We start from the raw sequence: 10,596 nt of genomic DNA, 5'->3' as shown, positions 1-10,596 counted from the left end.
TACCGATTAGATCTTATTAAGGCAGGTAGACTATCGGGTGATGCTGGTACTGGGTGGTTAGAAGAGTGTGTAGCCGCTGGTTCACAAAGTTTGAAGAGGTTTGACGTGGTGGGCAACTTGCATCTAGTACCAAAGTTTGAGGAGAGAGACCCAGACACGTTTTTTTCCCTTTTTGAACGTGTTGCAAATGTGAGAGGTTGGCCTGAGGCTGACCGTGTAGTTCTGTTGCAATCTGTATTGACAGGCAAGGCCCAAGAAGCGTATTCAGCGCTTGGTGAAATTGAAAGTCAAAATTATGCTACTGTTAAAGAGGCAATCTTGAAAGCTTAGGGGCCTATCGGCAGCGTTTCAGGTCTTGGAGGAAGTCTGATAAGCAGTCACATGTTGAGTTGGCAAAGGACTTAACTAAACACTTCAAAAGGTGGTGTTCTGCGTTGGAGGTTACTACTTTCAAAGATCTATGTGACCTGATGATACAAGAGCAGTTTAAAGACTTTATTCCACCTGAGGTTGCCACTCATATTGCTGAGCGAGGTGTAAAAACTGCCTCTGAAGCTGCTACTCTAGCAGATGAATATGTACTGGCACATAAACGAAACTTTGGAAAATGTGTTTCAGATAATTCTACTGCTAAAGCTGTTCAGTCTGCTAAATCTTCTTGGTCTGAGTCTGCAAAAACGAACTATGCTCCACGTTCAGTTGGTGTTGGTCAAGAGTGTAATTATTGCCATGAAAGGGGACATTGGAAAGCAGAGTGTCCTGTACTGAAAAACAGGGTAAATCACTCTGGGTGGAAAAAGGTTAAACCACCTGCTCTCAGTGCTCCTGTTAGGAAAGTTTTGGTTGTTTCTGAGGAGCAGCGTGATTCAGTTAAACCTGAAACTGAGAAATATTCTGGCTTTGAAGCTTTTGTATTGGATGGGTTTGTGTCTCTCACTGGTAGTGACAATAAAGTGGCTGTGAAAATTCTCAGAGATACAGGCGCAAAGGATTCATTTATTCTGGCTTCTGTACTGCCCTTTTCCCAGGAATCAGATACTGGTGATTGTGTGCTTGTACGAGGAATGGGTTTAAATGTCCTATGTTCTCCTTTACACAAAGCTAGACTGTCTTGTGACCTTGTGGATGGTGATGTCCACATTGGGGTCAGGCCTGCTTTGCCTATAGACGGGGTAGATGTGATTTTGGGGAATGATTTGGCTGGAAATCGTGTCTGGGCTGACGGTTGTCCACCTGTGAAGTCTACACCTTTGCTAAAGGAACCAGATGACTGTGAACAAGAGTTCCCTGAGGTCTTCACAGCTTGTGCTGTGACGCGTGCAATGACTAGAGATCAGTCAGCTTCAGATACAGTTCAGAAGGAAGAGTGCGATTTGGAAGTTGATTTGCATGTAACTGGATCTCTTTCTATCTCTCAGCAGGAGCTTATCAGTGAACAGCGAGCAGATACTTCTCTGAGTGAGCTGTTTGACCAGGTGCAGCCTAGCATTCAAGCTAAAAATGCAGCCTTTGATATTTTCTGCAGAGTGAGGTATTGGTCCGCAAATGGGTGCCGCAGGGTTCTGATTGTGTGGGTGATGCGGTTGTCCAAATAGTAGTTCCAACCAAGTATCGAAATTAAGTGTTGAAGTGTTCTCATGACCAGACAGGGCATTTGGGAGTCAAGAAAACTTACTGTCACATTTTGCGTTACTTCTTTTGGCCTCGTCTTAAGCGTGATGTTGCAGCTTACATTAAGACTTGCCATACATGTCAAGTGACAGGTAAGACAAATCAGTCTATTAAGCCGGCTCCATTATGTCCAATCCCTGCAGTGGGCAACCCATTTGAACATTTAATCATTGATTGTGTCGGGCCTCTGCCTAAATCAAAATCTGGGTCTGAGTATTTACTAACTGTGATGTGTCAGGTTACACGCTATCCAGCGGCCTATCCATTGCGTACCATCACAGCTAAATCTGTAGTCAAGGCTTTGACTCAGTTTATTGCCATATTTGGAATACCAAAGATCATTCAGAGCGACCAAGGGTCTAATTTTTCATCACATTTGTTTGCACAAGTTCTTAAGCAGCTAAACATCAAGCATAACCAAGCATCTGCTTATCATGCACAAAGCCAAGGTGCTCTAGAATGATTTTACCAAACTCTCAAGTCTTTGTTGCAAGCATTTTGTACAGAAATGGACAGGGACTGGGAGGAAGGTTTACCGTGGTTACTTTTGGCTGCCAGGGAGGTTTCTCAAGAGAGTACTGGGTTCAGTCCTAATGACCTAGTCTTTGGTCACATGGTACGTGGACCTTTGGCAGTACTTCGGGATGAGTGGATTACAGATGATCCCCCTCCCAACCTGATAGACTACGTGAATGGTTTCCGACACAGGCTTTATATGGTTGGTCAACTGGCAAAACAGAAACTTGTAAAATCTCAGGCTAGGATGAAGCATTTCTATGACAGGCGTTCTGAGATGCGACAATTTAGTGAGGGTGACCAAGTACTGGCGTTGTTACCGATTGTGGGGTCACCATTTCAAGCAAAGTTTGTTGGACCATATACTGTAGTGCGACAGCTGTCTGAACAAAACTACCTAATTGAGACTCCAGATCGCAGGAAAAGAAACCAGCTTTGCCACATAAACTTGTTAAAACCATATTATGTTCGTGCATCGTCTCAGGTTATGCCTGGCTCCTCAGATTCCCCTTCATCAGACATGTGTCCAGTTTTGACTGCTTGTACTGTGGTGCAATCAGCATTTAGTGGGGGGGAAGATGTGGTGGCACCTGATGATTCTTTACTGCGTGGCTGTTTAAAGAATTTGGAATCACTTTAAAATCTGGATGTGTTATTGGCTCATTTGACAGTTGAAAAGCGTACCGAGTTGGCTGAACTGATAAAGAGTTATCCATCTTTATTTGGTGACACACCTTCAAAAACTCATGTTATTGAACATGACATTGACGTGGGCGATGCAAAACCAATTCGTCAGAGATTCTACAGAGTCTCTGAGGAGAAGCGCAAAGTAATAGATGGCAAGGTTAAGTACATGCTTGAGAACAACATTGCTGTACCCTCTGCTTCCAGTTGGGCTTCTCCATGTCTGCTTGTTGAAAAATCTGATAAGTCACCACGATGTTGCACAGATTTTCGCAAAGTGAATGCTGTAACAAAGCCTGATTCCTATCCATTGCCTCGTGTTGAGGACTGTATTGACCAAGTTGGTGCAGCAAAGTATGTGAGCAAATTCGATCTATTAAAAGGGTACTGGCAGGTGCCATTAACCCCAAGAGCTCAGGAAATATCTGCTTTCATAACACCATCTGGCTTGTTTTCATATACAGTCATGGGTTTTGGCTTACGGAACGCACCGGCTACATTCCAATGACTCATGAATATGGTCGTTAATGGACTTGAAGGTTGCGCTGTATACTTGGATGATGTGGTGATATACAGTAATGCCTGGGAGGATCATCTAATTCATGCTCTGTTTGAACGACTAGCAGATAGCAATTTGACTGTAAACTTGGCAAAATGTGAATTTGCAAAAGCAACTGTGACATATCTGGGAAAGGTTGTGGGTCAGGGCCTGTTTATGCCAAAGTGTTTGAGGAGTTTCCTGTCCCCCACCACTAAAAAAGAATTAATGAGGTTTTTGGGTTTGGTCGGGTATTACCGCTGATTTGCCGCAATTTCTTGCCGGTGGTGGCTTCGCTGACTGACTTGCTGAAGGCTAAATCAAAATTCATTTGGTCTGCCTCATGCCAGCAAGCTTTTTGTAATGTCAAAGCTCTGTTGTGTTCTGCTCCAGTTTTAGTAGCTCCCCAACTGGATCAGCCCTTCAAACTGCAGGTGGATGCAAGTCATGTTGGAGCAGGTGCTGTACTCCTTCAAGTTGATGAACAAGGCATTGACCATCCAGTTAGCTTCTTTTCAAAGAAGTTCAACAGCTATCAACTGAATTACTCAGTGATCGAAAAGGAAGCGCTGGCATTAATCTTGGCTTTGCAGCACTTCCATGTGTACCTTGACTCTGGAATACCAATTGTGGTATTCACTGACCATAACCCACTCACTTTTTTGATCTCTCTGCAGAATCCAAATCAGAGGCTCATGCGGTGGGCTCCGTTTAGGATTCAGGGTAGGAACCCTGTTTTTATGGGGGGGAGTGTGATGACCCTGGGGTTGGTCCTGCTCTGTTCTCTTTTGGCTGTTTGTTTACTTTGTTTCAGGAGCTATGCCATCAGTGATGCAACACACCTGAGCAGGCTGGGCTCAGGTGGCTATAAATTAGACCTGCAGGATCCTCTCACTCTCTCTCCTGGCCTGACTGACTGACATTATTATTTGTTTCAATATTGTTTCCACATACATACACTTACACTCACACACACAGAGACACTGCATACACACTGACAACTGATACCTAATTTTATTGCTTATTTCCTTTGGTTAATTAAAACATTTTTGGAATTATTTACAGACTATGTGTGGTCTCCCTCTTTTGTCGCATACTGTTGAGCCAGGTTGTGACAGTGTCCATATGTAAATGAGGAGGTAGGAGGTCGGTAGAATTTCTTTTTTAGTCTCACAGGATTCTCCTAATTAGGTGAACAAGAAGATCCAAGTTGGCAGAACTCTGGGCAAAACTTAAAAACCTTAGTTAAGTCAACAACAGCAGGCAAAATTTGAGAAAACTCAAATCTCTTGCATCATGTTGCCTTGATATTTTATGTTTTCTCAACTTGTTCTTTTTTACAATGTAGAGGTCACTACAGTGTACAGCTATAGTAAAAGCTGTTTTCTTGAATATGCACAAGTTTGATGGCACATCCGTGAACACACCGTCCCTCAGTAAGTGAACTGGAACCTCAGGCCTGATTAATGAAATGAATGACGGATCGTTTGGCTGCTCATCAGTTCAGGGAGTTGGAGAGCACTGAATGATTTGGTGAACAAATCTTTTGAACAAATCATTTTAATGAACGGATTCTAGAGATTCAGTACAGTAAAAAGAACTGCCGTTCCCATCACTATGGCACATCCACTTCAGTGGACGCAATTGCATCATCTCATACACTGCCACCCATTGCAAGTGGGGGAAAAGGGTGAAACCAAGATGGCTGACAGTCAGCAACACCAAGTTGCTCCTTTATTTCTGTTCAATGCTTCTATAAAGAGACCCTTGCAGGTAAGAAAATATGGTAACATCTAAGGCAGGGGTCACCAACCTTTTTGAAACTGAGAGCTACTTAATGGGTACTGAGTCATACGAAGGGCTACCAGTTTGATACACTCTCCTGAAATAACAAACAAATTTGCTCAGTTTGCCTTTAGTTATATATGATTAATGATACTCATCTATGTGAAGACACCGATCACGTTAATGATTTCTCACAAATTATCAACAATGACTTAAAGTGGGAAACACATGATATCAATATTCAATTTTCATTTTTAGAACAGGCCTGAGGGCTACTCATGTGGTCCTTGGGGGGCTACCTGGTGCCCGCGGGCAACGTGTTGGTGACCCCTGATCTAAGGAGTCATGCAATTGCAAAATTCAAAGTATTTCATATTTGGAAGAAATTGATTAATCACATGTCCACTAATTTGTACATCATGCAGCACTGGCTATATTTCAACCACAATCCAAAGGCTACGATCAGTATATTACTACTGGTGATCTTGAAAGTACTTCATCTGCAGTAACTTTTTTTGGCTGTTAGAATGTAACTTTTTGGAAAGTTTTTGTTTATCTTCATTTTGTAGAGCTCAGGAGTAGAGTGTAATAGACAGGCCTCCAAGATAGTGGAGAAATTACCAAAGTCAAGTGAGGGGGAGAATGCTAGTAGCAGTGATGAGGAATGGCTGCCAGAACAGGAAGGATTAGCAAATGCTAGCAGTAGTGACAGAGCTGAGGACACTGAGTCTGAAAACAATGCCGTGGGAGCTGAGGATGCAAATGATTGTGAGGGAGTTGAGGCTGAGAATGCTTTACCTAATAGAGCTCAAAGGAAAAGGGCAGAAAAAAACAGCAGGTATGTCTGGAAAACTAAAGACAACGAGTTTGAGGGAGACTTGCCTCATTTTTTAGGAGAGTGGAAAGTGAATGTTGAGGGAACAGAACCAATAGATTTCTTCATGCATCTATTTCCTGAAGATCTGATCGATGATAGAGTGCACAATACAAACCTGTATGCACTCCAAAAAGGAAAAGAAAATCTGGCCATGATATCACAGGAGCTGAAAACATTTCTAGGAGTAAATTTTGTCATGTCATACATCAGATACCCAAGTTCAAGGATGTACTGGTCATCAGGCAGGACTTTGTCTTGATTTGATAGCAGATGCAATGCCACTGAACAGATTTGAGCAGATTCTGAGCTACATTCACTTTGTTGATAACTTCTCACATGACCCCAAAAATGCAGATAAGTTCTTGAAACTCAGACCAGTGTTGGATGCGCTCAAGGAAACCTTCTGTTCAGCAGTCGATCCAGAAGAATTAAATCAATAGATGAACAGATGATTCCCTACAAGGGCCGTCTGTCTGTTAAGCAGTATGTCCCCAAAAAGCCCAAACCCTGGGGTGTGAAAATGTGGGTGAGAGCAGGATCCTCTGGATTAGTGTACAGATTTGAAGCCTATCAGGGTCCAGCTGAGTCAGATCAGTCAGTTGGGAATGGATGGAGACATACAGATGCGCCTCTGTGACGACATACAGCAAAAGAATTACAAGGTGTTTTTTGTCAATTTCATTTGCTCCATTCCACTCCTTCAGGCTTTATGACACCAAGGGATCTATGGCATTAGCACATGCAGAAACAATGGGCTCCATGGAGCACAACTGAAACTGAAGAGTGAAAAGAAGCTCAAGCAAGAAGCAAAAGGAAGGAATATTACACCTCCGTTTTAGAAAGATAGGGCGGCACATTGCTCAACGCCGCAGGCTTATCCATTCACACAGGTACAGTTTGCCTCTGCTGCACCTCTGATACTACCTCTGGAGGCGTATCAGAGCCGCAGCAATATTTCACCCCTCACTGCATCTGGAACTTTAACACAGAGGAGGATGTGGAGAATCGCCACAGGAGCCCATCACTCAAAAGGCAGTGTGAATGGGGCTACTGTCTCCAGTCGGCTGTGTCATGTCTTCAACTTCCAGTTATTTGACTTCTATAGTGAATAAAGGCATTACTGACACAAACACGCTTTGGGTCGGCCGCCATCCCAAAGCACAATTTTTTGACGAGCTGGGAATGAGACTCAGAATCAACTTCTTTTTACAAATGGCACCTTTAAGCAGGTATAAAGGTATCACTTCATCATGTTATCTGAGTGTGTTAGCATGCTAAAAAAAATATAAAAATAACAAAACACCAATTAATCTACATACGGGGATGATAGGAAATTTTGCGAAAACCAAAGTATAAGGGATATTAAGATCTTGACCTGATGGTGATGCTAGACAAAAAGTCTGAGGATAATTAAGCAAGGTCATCAGCTCTGTACATTTCATGGCAGTCAGGCAAAAAGTTTTCTTTCTTTCTTTTTTGTTTTACATATTTCAATCTAGCTGATGCTAGAGGCGAATATGTCTGGTTTCTTGTAGAAATGTTGCTCTGTCTTCATAATTTGATCGCCTATGTTCACACACTGGAGTAATAACAATATCAACCATTAGTCAGTGTGATGACAGTTGAGTGTGGAGGCTTCAGGTGTGATGAACTGACATCACAGCTGCAACAACTGATAAAGATATATTTATTCTTAATGCTACAAATATATTTCCATATATCTTTAACACCCAAAACTAAACACACACACACAAAAGCATTCTTGTAGTCCATGGAATTGGATGCCACACAGGACACATTTACTTCTGGGGTTTGTTTAGCTGCCAGTTTAATGCCGACAAAAAATTAGAACAGAGTCACAATTCATGGCAGCTTTTTACCAAATAATGAAAACTAAATTTACCAAATACACAAAATATTGCAGTGGCGTATGGCTAATGACAGATAACAGAAAATAAAGCCTGTCAAATACATATTTTACATCATAAACCATAACCATGCACACAAAAGATTACCATGGAAGGTACAATACATTTTTACAGGACACTTACATTCTACCTAGTTTTTGTGTGTAAACTAGTGCTGGAAAAATGACTTACATCATGCATAAAGCAGATGTCTTAACAGACTTGAGAAAACTATAGTTTGTTTACATTAAATCAAGTTAATTTGGAGGAATTGTTGGGACAAAGATTGTAAAACATTACAATTTTGGCATTTGTCCAATGCAACTTACATTAATTTAAACATACATTCATACACTGATAGAGGTGGCTGCCATGCAGGGTGGTGTCCAGCACATCAGGAGCAGTTTGGAGTTCAGTATCTTGCCTGAGAACACTAAGACAAGCAGACCAGGGGAATCGAACCAGCGACCTTCCAATAACAAAATGCTGGCTCTACCCCTGAGCCATAGCCACTATTATTATCATCCACTGTGTTGGAAATTTGTCTTTGGATTCAAAACATATTGGCTGAATATGAAAATTCATGTGGCACAGACAATATGCTACTCTAAACCCTGAGTTTGATGAAATCACCAACAATGATTTAATAATGTCTAAGAAATATATGGCTTCTCTTATAAATTATCTGTCAAATAGGCCCTGACAGTAACCACACTGGTGCTGCCAGTCTTTGAGTGTTCAGAGTGTGGGGCTTCAGGTAGACAGTTGTACTGGATCCTCTGCACCTTTTACCAAATAAGTCCATTGGGTCCCACTGTGGAGGTTAATTGGCCTCTCCCTTGCACCCTCAACCACCAGCTGTTATCACTGAGCAATCAATTCCCACAGCATTGGGAATCATTTAAAAGCAGCTCTTGGCTCACAAGGACATGACAGAGGAACTCTGCTGCATCAGGTGTGTTAGCAGGTATGAAATGGCTTGTTTGTCTTGGATTTGACATCATTCCTGACCAGAATATTCCCATTTTGTGCTTTTACAGTTTTCTTTCCTGCAAATCAACTTGAGCTCTATCCAGAACCAGCCCACGTAATTGAAATAGGTTGAAGTAAGTAAATAACTATCTAAAACTGTTTGGAAAACCCTGTGATCTAAAACCAGGATGTATCTACAGGATGTTGTGGCTTTCATTTCTGCTGATTGGGAGCATCACCTGTGGCCCTGTCAGAAAAGGTAGGCCATGGTAGCTTTAATCAAAACAAACTACAAGTTAAGGCTCTGTATTTTAAATTGCCTTTGTTTCTCCTCAGACTATGGATCAAATGAGGCCGACACAACCTTCATGAAGCAGCCATTTTCTTCTGGGTACCGGTACAGTGGAACAGGGATGAGTTCTGGCCCGGGCAGCAGCTCCCCTCTACCAAGTCTCACCAACCCAAGCTTTGACAAAGCTACTGAACTGCCTGCTCAAGATGTCGTTTACTACAGCCCAGGCAGCTACGGCAGCACCAACATGGCTGGGGGTGAGGCGTTCCTCAGCGGCTACTCTAGCTACAACAGCCCTGAGGTCGGTCAATATGGGGTTGCTTATGCAGCTTCTCGGTATGATGTCGCTGCTCCAGCTGGCGGCTATGGTGGAGGCTACGGTAGCTCAGCTGGTGTTTATGGAGGGGAAAGTTCCTACGGGTTTGCTCCAGCCCCTCAAGATGAGGTATGGAGCTCTGGATCTGCTGGCGAAGAAATCTCTGAGCCGGTCTTCAGTGACGTGTCCGATCTGGAGCCAGTGTACTCCTTCAGCTCTCGTTCAAACTACCAACGAGGAAGAGCCGTATTTGCCCAAACCCGCTACACCCCAGGAGAGTCCGTTCCCCCACCTCTGCCAGTATCCATCAGCAAAACTGCTTCCAAGCAAAGCAATCCTAAAGCTACAAAATATGGTTACCACTGATCTCTGGTAAGGCACAGTTCACGCAATATCTACCCCCATTCTCTATGCGCCGTCTGCACTCGTTGACTTATGTCTTTACCTTGCAGGTCTCAATGCTCCGGATGTCTCATCGCTTCTACATGAGCTAATTCAAATAAAGTCTTATATCTTAAACTTGGGTTTAATGGTGTCAACTGTTCAGGTCGAGGCAGCATAACAAAGACCAGGATGTTTCATGCGACAGTTTGTGCATGGGGTTAAGGTGACCATCTTAAATGAGCTGACGACAACACTTGCTGCACAAATTGGGATTTTCATTTGATGGCAAGCACTTGCCATAATTAACTGTACTCACTTTGTACATGTACTATGGCACAATTATTAACTAAAGGGTAAAGATAAAAACCTGCCTCACATAAGACCTATATCTTATACTGTCATGATGCTCGGGCTCCTTGTCCATTTGGACTTATTTGCAGCAAAAGCTTTAACTTACTGGCTGATGGCTGGAGATGCTCAATAACTCATGATGCTATCCATTTTGTGAAGTTCTCCTGCAGTAGCTACCCCCCAACATGATGCCATGTCCATAGTTGGGATGGTGTTCTTCAGCTTGCAAGCATCTCCATTTTTCTTCAAACAACATTATGGCAAAACGGTGCTGTTCACATGTGTATTGTAAACTGTAGCCTG

At 42.7% G+C, this 10,596-nt stretch overlaps 1 protein-coding gene across 2 annotated transcripts; it reads left to right on the top strand.

Annotated features, from left to right (window-relative positions):
• Positions 1–8,852: 8,852 nt before the first annotated feature.
• On the top strand, positions 8,853–10,077 carry LOC115594411 (probable peroxisomal membrane protein PEX13). Of its 2 annotated transcripts, none has more exons than XM_030438484.1 (5): positions 8,853–8,933; positions 9,019–9,084; positions 9,151–9,209; positions 9,287–9,930; positions 10,011–10,077. In XM_030438484.1, the coding sequence occupies exons 3-4, from the start codon at positions 9,152–9,154 to the stop codon at positions 9,922–9,924; spliced, it is 696 nt and encodes a 231-aa protein (XP_030294344.1). In that variant the 5' UTR covers positions 8,853–8,933; positions 9,019–9,084; position 9,151; the 3' UTR covers positions 9,925–9,930; positions 10,011–10,077. The 2 variants fall into 2 exon arrangements, with proteins under 2 accessions (XP_030294344.1, XP_030294352.1); XM_030438492.1 differs by having other exon boundaries at positions 8,880–8,933; positions 9,019–9,074.
• Positions 10,078–10,596: the final 519 nt, after the last annotated feature.

This window comes from Sparus aurata, chromosome 2, assembly GCF_900880675.1.
Source record: "Sparus aurata chromosome 2, fSpaAur1.1, whole genome shotgun sequence".
NCBI lineage: Eukaryota > Metazoa > Chordata > Actinopteri > Spariformes > Sparidae > Sparus > Sparus aurata.
This window is presented reverse-complemented; position numbering and strand designations above follow the sequence as displayed.

Excerpts from the sequence above, each read along its gene's own strand:
- LOC115594411 (XM_030438484.1), top strand. The coding sequence starts at position 9,152 with ATGTTGTGGCTTTCATTTCTGCTGATTGGGAGCATCACCTGTGGCCCT. Across the intron at positions 9,210-9,286 it reads CTGTGGCCCTGTCAGAAAAG|ACTATGGATCAAATGAGGCC; the intron begins GTAGGCCATGGT and ends GTTTCTCCTCAG.